The sequence below is a fragment of the Trachemys scripta genome, chromosome 3 (genome assembly GCF_013100865.1).
Source record: "Trachemys scripta elegans isolate TJP31775 chromosome 3, CAS_Tse_1.0, whole genome shotgun sequence".
Lineage (NCBI taxonomy): Eukaryota > Metazoa > Chordata > Testudines > Emydidae > Trachemys > Trachemys scripta.
Window position 1 is genome coordinate 38,088,001 of NC_048300.1, and position 17,757 is coordinate 38,105,757.

Consider the following 17,757-nt stretch of genomic DNA (forward strand, 5'->3'; position numbering starts at 1 on the left):
CCATTGGAGGAGAGGGCTGGGTCTGTTAGATCTGCAGCTACCCGAATTCAATGGCCAATCCTTTCACATACACAGAGGGAAGAGGTGCAGTAGCAGTGACAGAAATTAAGTGCATTAGTGTACAAGTGGGGTTTTGCTCCCATTTTGGAAAGCTCAAACAAACATCTGTAAAAGAGCAGGCATGAGTAGTTGTGAAAGAGTGGGCATGAATAGTTGGAGGCTATCTTGAGGGCCTCTGAAAATCTGGCATTTAATTTCACTGACTAGTTGAAAAAGATTTTAAATTTAAAAGGGAAGCACGTTTCAGTTGAACTGAAATATGGCATAATGAGAAGTCAAATACAATAGTACTAATGGAGAACAAGTAGAGTGTCACTCACTCCTAAACTGACATGCACGCGATACCAAATATGGCCACAATCACGCAAAGGGTTCTCTCCAGACATACACGAAGTCCCATGATTTTCAAAGGAATTTAGATGCCTAAAGATGCAGATGGGTACTCAGTGGCATTTTCAAGAGCATTAAGCAGGTTAGGTGCCTAACTCCCATTGGGTTGAATGAAAATCTGATACTGTAGTGTTACAGTCAAAAAGTAATTTTATTGGATCTTATGTCTAGGTATACAGCAGTTGAAGTGGCTATATTGAATCTACTGATACATAAAAATGGTCTTACTGGTTCAGACTAATAGTCCATCTTGGTTCATACCAATAGTCCATCTAGTCCACTATCCTCTCTTCCAACAGTAACCAGTACCAGATGTTTCAGCAGGAATGAACAGAACAGGGCAATTATCGAGTGATCCATCCCCTGTCATCCAGTCCAACTTTTAATCAGTTACTGATCCATGAGAGGACCTTTCCTCTTATCCCATGACTGCTTACTTTGCTTAAGAGCCTTTGATGCGGGATCTTCTCAAAGGCTTTCTGAAAGTCCAAGTACAGTAACTCCTCACTTAACGTCCTCCTGCTTAACGTTGTTTCAAAGTTACGTCGCTGCTCAGTTAGGGAACATGGTCGTTTAAAGTTGTACAATGCTCCCTTATGTCGTCGTTTGGCTGCCTGCTCTGTCCACTTCTGTGGAAAAGCAGCAACTTTACAAGGGAGCATGGCACAAGTTCCTCTTCTCAACCTCCTCCTCGTCCCTCCCAGCGCTTCCCTCACCGCCAAACTGTTTGGTGGTGCTTAGGACTTTCTGGGAGGGAGGGGGAGGAGCGGGGAAGTGCCACGTCTCTGCTCCTTCCCCTCCCTCCCAGAAAGTCCTAAGTGCCGCCAAATGGGGGGTGGAGCGGAGCGGAGACACGGCGTGCTCCGGAGAGGAGGTGGAGTGAGGGTGGGAAGACACGGGCCTGGAGTGGAGCGGGGACGGGACGAGGCGTGCCTGGAGCATCCCCCGGCAAAGTCGGCGCCTGTTCTTCTCGGGGGAAGCTGCTGCTGCTGCTGCGCAAGGTGCTTCCTAGCATCCTTGCCTGCAGCAGGCTGTGCCTGTGTGGGGTAAGCCAGGGGCACTTCCCAACCACAGTACAATACTGTACAGTATATAATGCCTTTTGTCTGCCCCCCCAAAATTTCCTTGGAACCTAACCCCGCGCATTTACATTAAATCTTATGGGAAAATTGGATTCGTTTAACATTGTTTCACTTAAAGTTGCATTTTTCAGGAACATAACTACAATGCTAAGTGAGGAGTTACTGTACACTATTTCAACTGGAAACCCTCAAAGAATTCTAATATCTTGACGAGGCATGACTTCCCTTTTACAAAAACCATGTTGACTCTTCCCCAACATATCATGTTCGTCTATGTGTCTGATAATTCTGTACTTTACTGTAGTTCAACCAATTTCCCAGTATTGAAGTTAGGATTACCAGCATGTAATTGCAAGGAATGCCTTTTTCAAAAATAGGCATTACATTAGCTATCCTCCAGTCATCTGGTACAGAGTCTGAATTAAAACAAGACTTTACATACCATAGTTACTAGTTCCGCAATTTCGCATTTGAGTTCCTTCAGGACACCATCTGGTCCTGGCGATTTATTACTGTTTAATTTTATCAGTTTGTTCCAAAACCTCCTCTAGTGACACCTCAATCTGGGACAGTTTCCCCAGATTTGTCACCTAAAAAGAATGGCTCAGGTGTGGGAATCTCCCTCACATCCTCTGCAGTGAAGACCAATGCAAAGAATTCATTTAGCTTCTCCTCAATGGCCTTGTATTCCTTGAGTGTTTCTTTGGCACCTTGATTATCCGTGGCCCCACTGATTGTTTGGCAGGCTTCCTACTTCTGATGTACTGAAAAAATTGCTGTTTGTTATTGTGTCTTTTGCTAGTTGCTCTTCAATTCTTTTTTTGGCCCACCTCATTATCAGTGGTCTCCAACCTTTTTTTATGTCCAAGATCACTTTTTGAATTTAAGGGCAGCCCAGGATCTACTCCACCCCTTCCTGAGCCCCGCCCCTTCCCCGAGGCCCTGCCCCACTCACTCCAACCCCCCTCTCTCCGTTGCTCGCTCTCCCCCACCCTCACTCACTTTCACTGGGCTGGGAGGGGGTTGGGGTTCTGAGCTGGGGCTGAGGGGTTCACAGTGTGGTAGGAGGCTCCAGGCTGAGCCTGGGGCAGAGAGTTGGGGTGCAGGAGGGGGCATGGGGTACTGGATCTGGAAGAGAGTTTGGATGTAGGAGGGGGCTCCGGGCTGAGGCAGAGTGTTGTAGTGCAGGAGGGGGCATGGGGCGCTGGCTCTGGGAGGGGGGGTCAGGGCTGGGGGTTCAGGGTGCTGGTTCCAGGAGGGGGCGCTTACCTCAGGTGGGTCCCAGGTGGTAGTGAAGCAGGGCTTGGCCCCACTCAGGCACATTGGCACCTCCTCCCCATCATGAGCTGGGCCACCCCCACACCCTGCCAGCCAGTAGTGCACCATGTGGCCATGCCGCTCCCGGAAGGGTCCAATGTGCCTCTGCGGCCCCTGGGGGAGGCACGTGGCTCCACATGCTGCCCCTCTCTGCAGGCACCACCCCAGCAGCTCCCATTGGCCACACTTCCCTTCCAGGCAGGACCAGCGCGTGGGGACCCCTGGCCCCTCCCACCACCGGTGGGGTCGCGGGGGGGCATGCTGGCCACTTCTGGGAGTGGTATGGGGCCGCGGCAGGCAGGGAGCCTGTCTTAGCATCAGGCAGCACCGCTGCGGACAGAGATCATGATTGACTGGGAGAGTCTCCAGGATTTATGGGTTGGTGACCACTGGTCTATCTAGATGCAATAACCTACGCACCCAGCAGGCAGTTCACCATGCGGTTCTCCTAGTCACCACAAACCCAACCATCTATATTTCTAATAATTGAATTCCTCATTACTATTACCTGTCTCTTCCTAATAACTGGGGTTTGTGCAGGAGGATACCATGACATCATCTGGAAGAAGGGTCCCAAGTATGGGATAGTTCCCTTCCTCTCCAGCTTGATTTCTCCTTCCCCAAGACTTTCATCCTCCTCAACGGCACATAGGAGGTCAAAACTCAGAATGGGACCGCTTTACTGTGTTCCTGATAGTCTCAGCTATATACCTCTGTGCCTCCCTTAGCTCCTCTAGTTCAGCCACTCTGTCCTCTGGAGACCGTACTCAGTCCTGGAGGGGCATGAGTTGCTTGTATCAAATGCACACATATCCCTCCCCTCCACAAGGCAGGTAATCACACATGCTGCATTCAGTGCAATAAACCGGATAGCTCCCCACTCTGCTGATGGAATTCTGCCTGCAATATTTGTACTCTTTAAAGGTGGGGATTATTTGTTTGTTCTTTGTTTTGGGTGGGGGAGAGGGCTATCCGTCTAACCAGGGAGTCTATTTGTTAAGTGTTTCTGGCTCTCATGCTCCCTCTCTACACTCTCTCACAAAATTCCCCTGATTGCTTTGCCACCTCCTCTGGTTGCTTAGGAGCTGGCTTTTTAAACCTCTGTCCTCCCTGAGTTAGCCCCGCCCCCTTGTCAAGAGATCCTTAAGGGCTTAGGGATCAAAGGATTGCAGGCTAGAGCCTCCTTAGTAAACTCACATGCTTTAATGTCATTTTTTCTACACAGTTATTTTACCAAGTGGAAGGAGACATGTGCTTGAAGATAATTGAAAATGGAAACCACAGAGATATCCACATCAGAGAAGGGGAGGTAAACTGGGGTTTGTTTTCGTCATTATTGCACGTGTTAAATGACTCTCATAACAAGTATTTCAAATCAACCTTCCACTGCAGTGCAAGATAAAGTAATGATCAATTAATGATTAATAATATTTTGAATTCAATATAATAAATGCCATTCTAAAAGGTACCAAACCGCTATACAAACGATATATTGCACGTAAAATTTCAGTGAAAAGCAGCAACAACTGAGATATAAAATGGCAGCCAGACACAACACTGGAAATAGTGTGGAGGAGGAGGGAACATTTTGTCCAAGGACATTGGGGCAAATCCTTGTTCACTTATTTACAAAGTCTCAGGGTTTAACCACAGCACTAGCCTACTTAGGCAGGTAGCTGCTGGAAAACAAGTTTATTTCCAAACTGCAGTCGCAGACCCACACACAGTTTGTCTTTTTTCTGTCAGATCAAGTACCTCCTATTAGTCAGTTGGGTCTGGAGAGAACCACATGCCCTATCAGTCAACAATAAGCACTTGCCATGTTGGAGAAATAGTAATGGAGGACTAATTTAGGAATCCTGTTGTGCTAACAACAAGCTTTCCTTTAATTTCACTTACCACAGCTCAGAAATTATAGTAACTTTCTAGATCTCAGGTAGGGTGACCAGTTGGTTCTTCATTTTGATTGTCTAACAGCCACGAATGATACAGCTGGCAAGAGAGCAGCTCAATATCCGAGAAGGCAATGCCCGCTGCTGAATGAAAGCTTGTCATTAACAGGACACCAGCCTGAGAAAGCTAGCAACAGCATCTGTTTTGCTGCTGGTATCAACGTGCGCTCAGTTGCCAAGAAACATCATATCAACAGGAATAGAGAATAAGCGAGAGGGTGAACCAAGGCCTGCAAAAAAGAAAATAAACCTACATGACACTGTTATATTTATTGTTTCCAATATCTTTGTCTGGGCAGATGTTTCTTCTACCTGCCAGGATACCACATTCTCCTCAGAGATATGCAAATACTGTGGGACTCGTGATTGAGAGAAAAAGGCTAAACACAGAAACAGATGGACTTAGGTGAAATATGGTTTTCTATTTTGGACATATAGTTAATCTGTTAAACTTCAAAATATGAGAATCAGTTATTGTTTCACTACAGTATTGTATTCTACTTTTTTCCTGATAAATTACCAATGGAAATTGCATGTATTTATTACCCACACACAATTTAGTAAATGGTTTAGCTAATGTGTTCTTCATTGAAATGTCTTATATAAATATGTTATATGTTTGCACTTACATACTAACTTTCATCTAAGGATCTCAGAATACTTTAAAACCATGAAACAAGCAAGGTTTACAAGATTACTGGCACACTGTATCGTTAATTTCATTTAAAAACCAAAAGATAGAGAGGTAGAGGAGTGGCGGAGTCAGGAACAGAACATATGTCTACATCTCTAACTACTAGACAAAAATCTCTACGTCAACGGTAGCTCAGAATGGCTCTGTGTTTTTCAGTGTTGCTCATTGATTTCCCATTGAAATCAGTAGACGTGTTACTGTTGATGTCACTGGGAACAGGATCAAGCTTTGGTTTTTAGCCCTGATGAATTTATTAAGTGTTTAACAATGCAAGTCATAGCAGTGACTTGGGCCAATTTAGAAGGGGATTGTTGTTACTGTCTGCATAAGACTGACAGGGGCGGTGAGTTGTATGGGCCATGATGCCCGTGCGCCAGGAATATTCAGAGCACGGTCACCCAGCTCCACCAAAGTTCGGGGCTGGGTCTCTGCCTCGGCCCAGCTGCCGCCCTTGCATGCCTCCCCCAGAGCATCTCCCGGCCCCATCTACCACCCCTGGGCAATTTAAAAGGGCCCGGGGGCCCCCGCCACCACCACCAGCAGCGCAGCGGGGCTAAAGCGGCTTCCTGCCTGCCCTCACTCCGCACGGCGTGCCACTCCAGGAAGTGGCCAGTACGTCCCTGCGGCCCCTGGGGGCAGGATATCTCTGTGCGCTGCCCCTGCCCCGAGCGCCAACTCTGCCATTGGAATGGCAGCAAATGGGAGCTGTGGGGGTGGTGCCTGCGAGCAGGAGTGCACGGAGACCCCCAGACCCCGCAGCTAGGAGCCGCTGCCACAGGGGTGTTAGGGTCACTTTCGGGAGCCGCCCAAAGTAAGCACAGCATCCCTCACCCCCTCCCGCACCCTAACCTCCTGCCCCAGCCCAGATCCCGTACCCTGCACCCAAACTCCCTCCCAGAGCCCGACCCCTCACCCCCTCCTGCACCCAAACTCCCTTCCAGAGCCCAAACCCCCCTGCACCTAAACTCCCTCCCAGAGCTTGAGGCAGGTGTGTGTGCGTGGGGGAGAGGGGGAGACTTGGACCCCATTCTGGGCACCACCAAAAATTATACAAACCTGCCGCCCCTGAAGACTGACCAAGCTGAGTTTTCAGCTATTCATGTGATTTACAGAAGACTTAAACAATAGCAGTAACAGAGTTATCCGTTTTTTTTCATTAGCTACATTCAGGAAAACATGACATTGAAGAGCTGTGATCTTTCTATTGGGGCATGTCACAGTAGCCAAAAGAACTCCCTATAGTAGATATGCTGAGCCAGAGGAATAAATTTGTTCAAATGGGAAGTCTAGAGAAAGAAAAAAGAACTGAGAATAGCAGCTTTCAGAAAGTCACCTGAATGGATTCTGAGTTACGGGCACACCCAATATACTTGAAATACTGTTCAGCTACAGCACTGTATCTTCCTTTCAAAACAGCTCAGAGTCATACGCATTTATAAAAAAAGTCACTTGGTTTATTTCCAGAAACCAAAGATATATTGAACTGGAAACACAATAGACTAATACTTGAGGAAACCTTGTATATTTGTACTTTAAAACTGAAGTTCTTCACCAACATTAAATAGAATCAGCTTTCCTGGTTAAAACTTCTGCTTCCCAGATGTAATCTGTAAATGTTAGAGAGGGGGCATATGATTTCTAAGAAGCTCATGTAGAGTTGTTGATTCTGATATATTCTTGCTTTCATAACCTGTGGAGAAATAAAAGGAATAAAAAACCAACATCTTGTTTGCAATTGGCAAACTAAATTGTATTCAAGTACACTTTTCAGTAAATAGCTACGCTAACAAATAATGCAGATTGCATGTTTAGTGCCTGTATGGGTAATCAGTAAAACCTTAATTATAAGAAAGTGGTCATTGTCACTGCCAACCAGTGACAGAAATCAAGAGCAGGAACTTACAGTCCAGTATTTGATGCGTTTAACATGGATCTCACTTTCACTAGTCTGATATTCCCAGGCACCAGATCTCACTTTTGAGGCTGCACTGGAATTAAGTTTAATCGTAACACTGAATTTTTTCACAAGGTTTTTATATAAATTAAAAGTGTTCAGGCAAAGAAACAATCAAGCAAAGCTAGAAATTCAAAGTAGCCAACCCCCCAGGCTATTTCTAAATCCCTGTTAAGATTATTAGGCAGAGCACTATCCATAAAGGGCTTGTCTACCCTGCCCCACAGCTCAGACTACAGGGGTGTGAATAGCAGCGTGCACCAAAGTGGTGCTCTGTAACACCCCCATGCAGCTGCTGTGGGTGTGAACTGAAAGGTTCCTAGTTTGCGTTAACTTAATTCTCTTCAAACAGGGGCATTCAAATATGGGAGCCAGAGAGCTTGGCTACACTTGCGAGTTACAGTGCATTAAAGGAGCCCCGTGCGCACTAACTCACTACCCGTCCACACTGACAAGGCACGTAGAGCACTCTGACTCCATGGCTAGAGCACTCCTGGTACTCCACCTCGGCGAATAGAATAATGTTTGATGCGCCCCGCTGGAGCGCCCCAGCGTCAGTGTGAACGAGGTGTTACATTACTGCGCTCTGATCAGCCTCCAGAAACGTCCCATAATCCCCCTAAGTCAAGTGGCCACTCTTGTCACTGTTTTGGATATGGCCTTTGAAAGCTCCATTTGACAGCCGGCTGCTTATCTGCTCCGAGACAGAGCAACCATTACTGTGGAATGCTGTGTGAGAGAGAGAGAGGTCGGGGGGGAAGGGGAGCTCTGCTGCTGTCTGAACTTACAAGATAGCATGCTGACATGCTCTCAGCCCCCCCCCCCCCCCCACCCCCCCCCCTCACTCCCCCCACATACACACAACACACTCCCTGTCACACTCCACTCCACCCCACCCCCATTTGAAAAGCATGTTGCAGCCACTTGCATGCTGGGATAGCTACCACAATGCACTGCTCTCTGTGGCCATTGCAAGAGCTGCTAATGTGGCCACACCAGTGCGCTGGCAGCTGGCAGTGTGGACAGATTGAACCGCTTTCCCTACTGCGCTCTATGAAGGCTGGTTTAACTCAAAGTGCTCTACATCTGCAAGTGTAACCATGCCCTAACTCATTCCCACAAGAAACACCCGAGGAACCTAAACAACCTGACTCCAGGGCAGTTTCCCATTCATGGATCACTAAGCAGAGATAGGCACTTAAATCCAGGCTACCGGAAGGAGCCTATCTCTGTGAGAGGGGCAGGGCTTACCACACACCCGTCTCCTCAGCATCTCCCTCAGCTAGCTTAGACAGCTGCTCACCTAGCATGTTGGCTTTTTGTGAATTGCTTTCTTAGGTGCCTCTCTCTCACCGTTCACTGTATAGAGAAGCCAGACACCTAACTGCTTTGTGGATCCCAGTGTTGTTCCTGTGATTATTTTTAGGTGCCTAGAAGTTAGCCACCATGACACTCAGTGCTGCAATACCTCAGTCCCTTTGTGGCGCCCACTCTCCGTGACTTATCCAAGGTTGCTCCGCAAGACTGTTAGAGCCGAAAATAGGACCGAAGAGTCCTGACTCTCCATGCTAGCCACTAGAAAACACTGTCCCTCTAATGCACTGTACTTATTAATAAAATATAGTTCATTGCATTAACTCTAAAGATGCTATTTTTTTTTTTTTTTTTTTAGAAAATAACCATTATGCAATGGAATGATTTACTAATGTTGTTACTTTGTCAGATATTATGTTGGAGAATCAACCAACGTCCTGTTTGAAAGATGGTTTCATTGTGAGGATCTTGGCACACAACTTATACCGATAATCCAAGAGTAAGTCTGTATTTACTTTTCTGTTTATGATGCATTTTGAATAGTGTTAACTGTAAAATTAGTCACCATCCTACAAAGAGAACCTCTGGCACGGTAGTGAGCATGCACAATTGCCACTGAAGTGGATGGGAGTCGTGTGTTCCACACCTTACAGAATTATACCCTGTGCAGAGCACTGGACCAAGACAGAGCATGGGGAGATGTTTAATGTAAGAGGAATTAAGTTTCATTGTAACACTGAATTGATGTTAGCGCCGTGCTTAATAATCTTTAGGGGATGTAGAACGAGCCTGGGGGCTTGGCTACTTTGACTTTCTAGCTCTGCTTGTTTGACTGTTTTTGTTTGCCTGAACTTTTAAAATACAGAGAGAAACCTTAAAAATACAAAAACAAAAAAACCCCACCACAGTTCCTTCCTGAAACTAATTCTTTGGAATTGCCGGTAAGACTAAAAAGGCCTGCTCACTTCCACTGGGGTATTATTAATGGATAATCAGTGTTTTGCTAAACTTGCTCGAGCATGTGAAAAGCAAATGTCTCCAGGCAACATGTAAACTTGTCCATTGATGTAAGTGAGTTGCTGTCTTCTCATAAAGGGTGAACAACTAGCAGGGCAAGCTTTGTATTAGGATGGCAAGGCAGTTGCCTAGAGCTGCAGAACATGAAGTCAGCAAAATGTTTAGTGACTATTGTATGAATGACTTTGGGTTGTAAAGTGCCTTAGGGCCAAATCCTCTACTGGTGAAATTGGCATAGCACAATTGAAGTCAATGAAGCTATGTTTAGTTACACCAACTGAGGATCTGACCTTATCTATTTTGCAGATTGCTTATGGTAGTACACAACTTCATAGGCTATGTTGCTACATAATCTCAGCCTTCAAAATGTGAACATTAGGTTTTAGTAATGTTTAATGTTTATTATTGCAGGTTTTTCAGCTCAACACAATATCACACTGGAAAACCAAATCCAGGTAATGAAATGACTGTCCCAATTACAAAATTAATTTACATCTGATTAATTAAGCAGCAATGATTTTAACTGAATTAAACTTATTTTACTAAAAGGAAGTTCTGTTTTTCCTTTCTCGCTGCTTCTGTAAATAAAAGCTACTTTGGAAGGAAAAATAGCAATTCTCTTTCCCTGCACCAGAGACAAGAAAAATGCATATGTATGAGCGGCATAAGTACCTAGTCTGCTCATGCGAGGACATCAGAATGAACGATTTAGAGAATTATATAGTGCAAGATCCAAGAAACTCTGTTCTGCTTCCACACTGTTCGAGCATCATGCAAGCCAGAGTGAGTTTTAGTAAATCAAATCACCACACTGCACTGTTATTTCTCCTCCTTTACACAGGATTGTGTATTTTATCCACACTCAAAGTAGGGTTGCCAACTTTCTACTTGCACAAAACTGAACACCCTTGCTCTGCCCCCCCTTCTCACTCCATCCCTCCTCCCTCTGTCGCTCGCTCTCCCGACCCTCACGCACTCGCTCATTTTCACTGGACTGGCTCATGGGATTGGGGTGTGGAAGGGGGTGCAGGCTCTGGGGTGGAGCCAGAAATGAGGAGTTCAGGGTGCAGGAAGGGGCTCCAAGCTGAGGCAGTGGGTTGGGATTCGAACCTGCCTTAGCCCTGCTGACCGTACTTTTAATGGGCTGGTCAGCAGAGCTGACTGTAGCCACGAGGGTCCCTTTTTGACCGGGCATTCCAGTTGAAAAAGACACCTGGCAACCCTGTCTGAGAGAAAGGGCACTTACTCTCTGGTCACTCAGGGCCTGATCCAAATTCCATTGAAGTACAGTGGCTTCACTAGGCCTTAGATCAAGCCCCAGTGCTGATTGCAGTTGTGTTGCTCTAGAGTGGGTACTTAAGTCACTAATCTGATCAAGTCAGCCCTCCCATTGGAGTGCAAATCACTTCTCTTTGAGGACCCCCAGCAACCCAGAGAGAGGTAGCTATGCAGACCTAACTCCCAATGTATTCAGTGCTAGGTTGAGGGATGAATTCTTCCATTGCCAAGCTACTGCCTCTCAGGGAGGTGGATTAAATACAGTGACAGGAAAACTGCTGCAGCTGTAGTGCTACCACTGTGCCGCTGTAGCATTTTAACTATAGACATAGGCTTAGAGAGTATGAAAACTTTGCATAAAGAGTATTGTATCTGACCCTGAAAAAAGTAACAGAGGGTCCTGTGGCACCTTTAAGACTAACAGAAGTACTGGGAGCATAAGCTTTTGTGGGTAAGAACCTCACTTCTTCAGATGCAAGTCTGACCCTGTAATGGAATGCTAAACTGTATTCTACCATTCAGCCATTAGGTGGTGTCACGTGTAACATACCTTATCTGAGCTAGTAATAGCTAGAATAAGCACAGCATTGAATGTTCTTATAATGAACACATCTCTGGTGTTTCCCGGAGAAGGAAGCTCTGTAGTCCTATGTGATACAAGGGCCTGACCTGAAACTTACCATGTACAAGAGCTACATGACAGACCCAGCATCAGTATTGTGTTCTCATGTACTCCTGGCAAGTGGGTTTCTGACAGAGGAGGGCTCCATGCTTTCATGGGAAGCAAATTTTGTCTTCCCAAAAGCTCATGAGCTACTTACCTCATAGTATAAACAAACCAGTTTATTCTAACACCGGTGTCTCCCAGTCCCCAACAAGTACAGACTGTAGAGCTGGGATCTAGGGTAGTCTGGCCTTGTGGTTAAAGCACTGGATTAGGATTTAGAAGATGTGTGCGCAATTCCAGATCTGTCACAGGATTCCTGTGTGATTTTGGGCAAATCACTTAATCTCTCTGTGCCTCGCTTCCCAATCAGTAAAACGAGGATTGTTTTTCTCCCATTCTTTGCCTGTTTGTCTATTTAGACGGTAATCTCTTTAAGGCAGAGACTCTCTCTCAATTTATACTTGTATAGTGCCTATCACAACGGGGGCCTAATTTCAATTGGGACCTCTAGGTGGCATTGTAATAAAATAATATCCCCATTCTCACACATCGTCCATTCTTGGTAATTGTAATGATTCCCAATAAACACAAGTAAGATATATTTGAGCAAATCCCTTCCCCATCAGAACTGGGAGGTTGTAGCTCAGGAACAAGTGAATTATATTGATCAGGAAAAAAAAAATGTAGAATACTAAATATTAACATTGGCAGTATTTTCACAGAAAGTAAGAACCACAGGCTAGACTGTCACATGCCATAATATTTCTTGAAGATTTGCACGTAGAACTGCAAGAAATTGTTACTTAAATCTAGCAAGAAAGATCTTTCTTCTGTTGCTGTTCAAAAGTCCTCCAAAGCCCAAGAGTCTAGGGAGAGTTTAATTAGAGCCAAAGGAGATATTTTCAAGAAAAAAAAATTAAGCACTTAAGCGTATTACATTTGTTCTGAGCTCATTACATCTTTTTTCCCCTGAATGGTTTCCCACTTGGATTTAGCAACTGAATCCAGAATACAAATATTTTCACTGTTTTTTGGCTTTGCTCTTGCCCCCAGTAAAAGGCAATCAGAAAAAGTCTGTGCAAAATTTCAGCCTGGTAAACAGCTCAGTGCTCCTGATCTGCGATTCTCAGAGACAGTAATAAACAAAAGCTTCCAGAAACAGCTTCTGTTGTGAAAAAAAAGCCACACATACCACTAAACTCCCATTAAACTCAGTGGAAGTTGTGTATCAGACCCTGCACAAAGCCATACTGAGGGTTGGGTAAGCTAGTAACAAAAAGTCCGCTGATGGAGAATGTACCCTCCCAGAGGAAGTGGGCTGTAGTCCACGAAAGCTTATGCTCTAATAAATCTGTTAGTCTCTAAGGTGCCACAAGTACTCCTGTTCTTCCTCCCAGAGCTGTGATTTCCTCTGGGATCTATAATTTTCTCTCCGTGGTGCAATTCAAGGATCAGCATAAGATGCGTGCAGTATGCAAAGCCAATTTAAGCCCCAGGTACTTAAGTGGTCCACAAATCTTGCGCAGGTCCTGGGCAAAGGGGTGTATTTCAAGCAAGGCGAGCAGTCTGTTTCTAAGTCAGCAGCAATAAGGCTTCAGCAAAAGCTCTCTCAGCCTCATCTCCACGAGTCCCAGCTGTTCCAGAACCTCTGCAGAGAGACAGAGAAATAGAAAAGGTAAAAGCAGCAAGAGAAAAATCTTCAGAGAAAGTCCTGATAGCAGCTCTCTCATACAGGAAAGCTATGAATGGAGTCAATCACTCCATAACTATTTTTGTCTTGAGCTAAGTTTTCTCTAGGTTATTTATGTATTTTGGGCCAATTTTTGGCCTCAGTTACACTAAGGCAATCCTACTGAAATCAGGATTTACAAAGGTACATGCAAGGGTAAAAATAACCCTTTGGGATAAATTTTAAAAGAATGCCTACATCTGTGTGTGCAGTAAGTGAGCAAAATTATGCACGCAAGAAACTGTGCAGGTGCCTGTCTAAATTGCCCTTGAAAATGGCTCACACATTTTTGCATGCAGACCTCAGGCCTCCTTCTGTGAAACTACTTGTTACATTGCTTTACACTAACCTAAAGTTTTTCCATATGGTGATAAAAGCTGGGTTGCCCACCCCTTATGTAAACAAGAACCCCTCCTCTTATTTCTATGTAACTGTAACCCACACTCCTCCTGGGTGTGGTGGTCTGTCCCCTCTCGTGGCACTGAGACCACTGAGAGAGAGAGAGAGTGAGTGAGTGAGTGAGTGTGTGTGTGTGTGGGAGAGAGAGAGAGAGAGAAATGAGTCTGCCGTAGCTAATAGGCAGTTGGCTTTTAGCTCAGGCAGTAGAGCTCATGCACTAAGCTCCAGAGATCCCCGGTTCAATCCCGTCCGCCGACGACCGGGGTCTGTTAGAATTACATAACTTTAGAGCCCTCATGACCAAGATGGAGTCTACTCTGCAGGCAGCTCTGGCCAAGAGAATGCGCGTGCAGGAATGCAGCAGGAAAAATCCCTTCCACCCCAGGGGCACCTGTTTCAAACCCCCCAGAGTGAACACACACACCCACCAGAAAAGTACAATGGATATAAGAAAGGGAAATATTTATTTACAGAGGGATGAGAGGAGAAAATCAACAAGGGGAAATATAGGGGGAGCAGTAAAAGAGGGTTGCATCCAAACCAAGGCCCTGTGGTAGCACAGTGGGAAAGGAGCAGACACCAAGCAATGTGTCTGCACATAGAGTTCAGGAGGCCTGAGCAAAGTTCCAGTCCAGTGGTGAGTCTTGGGTGCTCCTGGTCGTCTTCGGCACCAGTAAACTTTCCCCAGCAAACCCCTCCAGTGCCCTCTTCTGCCGCTCTCTGCAAAGCCACACAGAGCAACCACTTCCCCACTTAACTAGCTAGCAGCCTCCATCCTTGTTCCCAATGCAGTCACGCCCCAGTACTCACAGCCCCATGCAGCTCTGGGCAGCCGTGATACTGGGTCCAGCTCTGGCCTGTCCTTCTCAGGTGATTCCTCCCTGGCACAGTGCTCCTGGCTCCTGTCCTGGGATGTCCCTGATCTAGGGTGACCAGATCACTGACAGAAAATATCAGGACGTGGGGGGGGGGGCAAAAAAAATAAAAACAAGTCATTTTGCAGGTGCTGGGGGAATTAGCAGGCCCCGGCTGCATCGCGGCCGCTGCCCCCCCCCCCCCCCCCCCCCCCCCCAGAGCCCCGGGCACATGCGGAACGTCCCGCCACCCCGCGGGGAAGGAGCCGCTGGAGTGAGAGGCGCGGGGCTCCGGACCCCAGCAGCGGCAGGGGAAGAGTGGCTCAGGGCCATGTGAGTGGGCACGTAAAGTTTATTGGCTGTGGGGGAAACCTGGCTGGCTCCTCGCTCTGCCCTGTAGGGGGGTAGCGTCCCCAGCCCGCGCCAGCATGTCTCGCCGGCCGCCGCAGGCCAGGTAAGGAGCTGAATCCCTCCCTCCCCCCTCGTCCTGGCTCCTCAGCTGAGCGGCATTCCTCCTCCCTCCCAGGCTTGCAGCTGGAATGTGGCGCAAGCCTGGAAGGAGGGGGTGGTGGCCGGCTTCCAGTTCCTGGAGCTGGTGAGTACGGGCACCGGGCGGGCAAGGGGGGCTGGCAAGGGGGCTGCTCCCCCAGGAGGGCGACGGGGGGCTTAGCTGAGGAGCCAGGATGAAGGGGGGGGGGGAGACTCGGCTCCTTACCTGGCCTGCAGCGGCCGGCGCGACATGCTGGCGCGGGGCGGGGACGCTACCCCCCTACATGGGTGAGGAGCCGGCCGGGGTCCCTCCCAAGCCAATAAACTTTACATGGCCACTCATGCGGCCCCGAGCCGCTCTCCCCCGCCGCTGCCGGGGTCCAGAGCCACCCCCCTGTCTCCCTCCTGGGGGAGCAGCTCCTTTGCCAGTCCCCCCGCCCGGTGCCCGTACTCACCAGCTCCAGGAACTGGAAGCCAGCAACCACCCCCTCCCTCCAGGCTTATGCCACCATTACAGCAGCGAGCCTGGGAGGGAGGAGGAATGCCACATGCATGTGGAAGAGGCAGGGCCAGGGCGGGGATTTGGGGAGGGAGCCAATGGGGGAAGGAAGGGGAGGAGTCGCGGGGGGGGTGTGTGCGAGAATCCTTCCGAGAGGGCAAAATTGCTTGTTTGTCCAGTGTCCCGACCGCACACGGTCGGGATGTGGGACAAACAAGCAAATATCGGGACAGTCCCGATAAAATCAGGACATCTGGTCACCCTACCCTGATCAGCCACCCTGTCCTTCCCAGACTTCAGGCAGGTTCTCTGCTGCTTCACTTTGTGAGGGCCTGTGGGCGGCGGCCCTTCTCTCTCTGGAGTTTCCCTCCTTTCTCTCACTGCTTCTCCTGCCCCCGTAGGAAAAGGATTTAAAAGGGGCCATGTTTGTTCTCTAAATCCCAAAGGGGTTACATCTAGAATTAAACATGTTTTTAAAAAACCCATGATTTGGGGTCAAGGAAAGGTTTCAAATACATTTGTTTTATTATCACAGTCATGATATGTGGAACTGTAAGTGCCAAAATAACCATGGGAGTTTATTCACTTGGGATTTCCAGCTGGAAGCCAAAGTGCCAGAAATCTCATCAGAAAATCTGATCATGTGACAGTGCTATCCCAGTTTTGCAAACTCAGAAAGTTCAGATCTGTTCAATAAGCTTCAGATAATCATCCGAGACCTCGGATACCTATTTGAACCAAACCCAAATGAAGGGCATGTCTACATGGTGCATTTGTCCGCACCAGAGGGCTGTAAATTCTAGTGTGCACTAGCATGTCGCACACTAACTGGCCCATGTAAACCCTGCTGGCCTGCACTAAAATTCCCTAGTGCACGGTAATGTAGTCCTGTTTCAAACAATATCATATTAACATGTACTTGGGAACTTTTAGTGTGCACCAGCAGATTCCACATGGGCTACTTAGTGTGTGACATGTTAATGTACACTAGAATTTACACTCCTCTGGTGTAGACCAATGTACTGTGTAGACAGGCATTTGGTGTTTGCTAATCACTAGTAATGGCCAGCAATGGTTGTGCCTGAAAAGCTTCAGAGATTTGGTTTACAAAAGCAAATAAAGGTTCAGAAGCTTATCCAGTGTTCCCTGAAATGATCCACACTTAAAATCTGGGCTCAAAAATTTATGCCAACCGACTCTCTAAGACATCTGGTACCTGTTTCCAGGTGGGATGGAAATTTTGTCAGAATTTCCTCAGATAATTTAGGTGCTTCCATTTCCAGAAAAAGGGAGAAACCCCCTAAAGTTTAATAAAAAGAACAGGAGTACTTGTGGCACCTTAGAGACTAACAAATTTATTAGAGCATAAGCTTTTGTGGATGCATCCGAAGAAGTGGGCTGTAGTCCACGAAAGCTTATGCTTTAATAAATTTGTTAGTCTCTAAGGTGCCACAAGTACTCCTGTTCTTTTTGCGGATACAGACGAACACGGCTGCTACTCTGAAACCTAAAGTTTAATGAACTTCACTAAAGGGCTTTATGAGGACATCATCATGGCTATAGAACAGGGGTCAGCAACCTTTCAGATGTGGTGTGCCAAGTCTTCATTTATTCACTCTAATTTAAGGTTTCGTGTGCCAGGAATACATTTGAACGTTTTTAGAAGGTCTCTTTCTATAAGTCTTTAATCTATAACTAAACTATTGTATGTAAAGCAAATAAGGTTTTTAAAATGTTTAAGAAGCTTTGTTTAAAATTAAATTAAAATGCAGAGCCCACCGGACCGGTGGCCAGGACCCAGGCAGTGTGAGTGCCACTGAAAATCAGCTCACGTGCCGCCTTTGGCATGCGTGCCAGAGGTTGCCTACCCCTGCTATAGAAGAATATAGTACAAAGAGCCTGGTTCTGCTGTCACATCACAACTTCCATTGTTCCAGTGCATGGAACAACTGCAGTATTGGCTTCAAAGCCTGGTTAGTATATAACCAAATCTTTGCTCTTGGTAATCACTCAGCATAGCGAAAACAAAACAAAAAAATATATTAACGAGTATGAAATGTTG

At 46.8% G+C, this 17,757-nt stretch overlaps 1 protein-coding gene across 3 annotated transcripts in view; it reads left to right on the forward strand.

Moving 5' to 3' along the window:
- Positions 1-17,757, forward strand: part of HAAO (3-hydroxyanthranilate 3,4-dioxygenase) — a 79,916-nt gene that overhangs the window by 31,671 nt on the left and 30,488 nt on the right. For all 3 annotated transcript variants that reach the window (XM_034764465.1, XM_034764466.1, XM_034764464.1), the window contains exons 3-6: positions 4,075-4,158; positions 5,101-5,207; positions 9,173-9,262; positions 10,192-10,235. In XM_034764465.1, the coding sequence (XP_034620356.1) occupies positions 4,075-4,158; positions 5,101-5,207; positions 9,173-9,262; positions 10,192-10,235 (325 nt within the window). The remainder of the gene's footprint in view (positions 1-4,074; positions 4,159-5,100; positions 5,208-9,172; positions 9,263-10,191; positions 10,236-17,757) is intronic.